The sequence below is a fragment of the Montipora foliosa genome, chromosome 9, assembly GCF_036669935.1.
Source record: "Montipora foliosa isolate CH-2021 chromosome 9, ASM3666993v2, whole genome shotgun sequence".
Taxonomy (NCBI): domain Eukaryota; kingdom Metazoa; phylum Cnidaria; class Anthozoa; order Scleractinia; family Acroporidae; genus Montipora; species Montipora foliosa.
In genome coordinates, this window is record NC_090877.1 from 9,644,371 (window position 1) to 9,646,870 (window position 2,500).

Sequence of the window (2,500 nt, forward strand, 5' to 3'; positions counted from 1 at the left end):
ACAAAATCCCACAAGGGGATTTCATTGATGATTGCCGCTTAAACGCTATTAGTATTTTAGGATCTTTGTAATATTCTTGGTTTCACTTTTAATCGAAATGAATTGTATTTTATTTTATTTATTTTTTGGTTAAAGATGTTGTCGTTAGATACTAGGTTTTATAAAAATTATTTGACTATGCCCCTTTTTATAAAAACATTCTTTGTAAATATTTACTTTTATTCTTATGTACATAATTCTATTATCTAGTTTTTAATTCATTGTCATTGTAAAGCAGTTTTTAACCTTCGAATTATCGCTATATAAAATAAAGGTGTTATTTTATTATTATTATTATTATTATTATTATTATTATTATTATTATTATTATTTGTCGAAGGATGGCCTTTGCGACCGGGGTCCTCGTCTGTGTTATCTGCCGTTAACCGAAGCAATTCTTTTTTTTTTCAGGCAAAACTGGAGTAAAAGTTGTTATGGGTGAGGATGGAACAGCCGACTTTGCAGATCTTGGTATCGTTGATTTCTCATGGAAAAGGCTATCGGGTGACCCGAGTAAGTCAGTGTTAAGTTAATTTTGAACTAAGTTGGTTGTGTGCTGCTTTTGCTTTAAAGCGATTAACCACAAGATTTCCCGCAATTGTACTAGTTCGATATTAGTGATTTCGAGTGTGATCGGAATAAATAGAGACCTTTAGCATACGTTTTTCGCGGGAAACAGCAAACCGCAAACTGCGGTTTGCGGTTAGCCGTTTGCAGTTTCAGGTTTCCTGGCTTTCGAACTTTAGCAGGGGAGTTCGGTTTGATGCCGCCATGTTGTTTTTTTGTCAAGTGGAAGTGTATCACTTTGATCACCTAAAAAATATAAATACTTCATTCATTCGAGTTCAAAAATCTAACTAGCACATAGAAGGTGGATATAGAAAGCTACTTCGTGCTTTTAAACGTGAGTCTGTACAATTTTTAGTGGCAAAAAACCTTGCCGTTAATTGCTTACCGCTAGAGGCCTTCTCCGCGGTTAAAACGTGAAATGCAAACCGCAAACGCGACGGCAAGACCTTGGTCACGTGATACTTTGCTGTTTGCGGTTTGCGGTTTTCCATTAAAAACCTGATGCTAAAGGTCCCTATTTGAGCACGAGTAACTACGCCTCACGGGCTTGTGCAAATTGCAGTCTTTGCAAAAATTTACGAGAGCTTATTTATTCCAAATTACACGAGAAAAATCATGTGATTCTTTATTAATACGAAAAAATATCGAGAAAGCCTGTTGTAATTGGACAGAAGCAATGCGCTCATATCACGTCATCCTGGGCTAGCATTTGATTGGCTATCTGTGGCTTTCTTTGATCATTGACCCATTAGAATGCTCGATTTATTACGTCTTTTTGCACAATTCTTCTGCACTGTGTTACCTACAAACTGCATTTCTCTTTGACAATCAGAAAGGAGACGTTACAATCATTCCCAGTCTTCCGTTTTCGGTATCGCGGTTTTGTACCCCACCGAAAGTGAAATTTCACGTTTTTGGTATATTAAAACACGGGGAAGAAAAATCGCTATCGAATAATTTTTTTTTCCATACTTATCCATACTTATCAGTACATACTTATCAGTACATTGTGTTATCAAGCAATTAAAAAAACTGTCATATACACTTTAAGTTACGGTTTATTAAATGTCTTACTTCACAGCTTGCTCCAAAAGTTCTCCAAAGGCTGTAAGTGTGGGAACAATAGACTTCTCACAGGAGATTCCTAATCTCAAAATCAACGAGGCTGCCATTCGTTGGCCGCAAGGCAAAGGTCCACCTCCTGACTCTCCTGGCTGTGATTTTGCAGATTTTGACGGCCAAAGATGTAAATCCGTCAAAGACGCCACAGTCAGAGACGATATTAACGACCGTATGGGTGGGTTCATTCATTTCCTGAGTGCTTTATATTTATTTACTTGATTGATTGATCGATTGATTGATTGATTGATTGATTAATTAATTGGTTGGTCGGTTGGTTGGTTGCTTGATTGATTGATGCATTGGTTGGTGATTGATGGATTGATTGATGGATTGGTTTGGTGATTGATGGATTGATTGATGGATTGGTTTGGTGATTGATTGGTGCATTGATGGATTGGAAGATGATTCATTCATTGATTGCTTGATTTGTTCGTGATTGATTGATAGATTGGCTGATGATTCATTGATTAATTCACTAATTAAGTGATTGAAGGATTTGTTCGTGATTGATTGATTTATTATTGATGAGTTGGTTGGTGATTGATTGATTGATTAATTGAGTGCTTGCTTCCTTGATTGAATGATTGAATGATTGATTGATTGATGGATTGGTTGATTAATTGATTGATTGATTGATTAATTTGTTCGTGATAGATTGATTGTTGGATTGGTTGGTTATTGATTGATTGATTAATTGAGTGATAAATTTGTTGGTAATTGATTGATTGTCAAATTGTTTGGTGATTGATTGATTGATAGATTTGTTGAT

The 2,500-nt window shown here is 35.7% G+C and overlaps 1 protein-coding gene across 2 annotated transcripts in view; it reads left to right on the forward strand.

Moving 5' to 3' along the window:
- Positions 1-2,500, forward strand: part of LOC137971035 (atrial natriuretic peptide receptor 1-like) — a 37,608-nt gene that overhangs the window by 13,950 nt on the left and 21,158 nt on the right. For both annotated transcript variants that reach the window (XM_068817751.1, XM_068817750.1), the window contains exons 7-8: positions 451-552; positions 1,691-1,906. In XM_068817751.1, the coding sequence (XP_068673852.1) occupies positions 451-552; positions 1,691-1,906 (318 nt within the window). The remainder of the gene's footprint in view (positions 1-450; positions 553-1,690; positions 1,907-2,500) is intronic.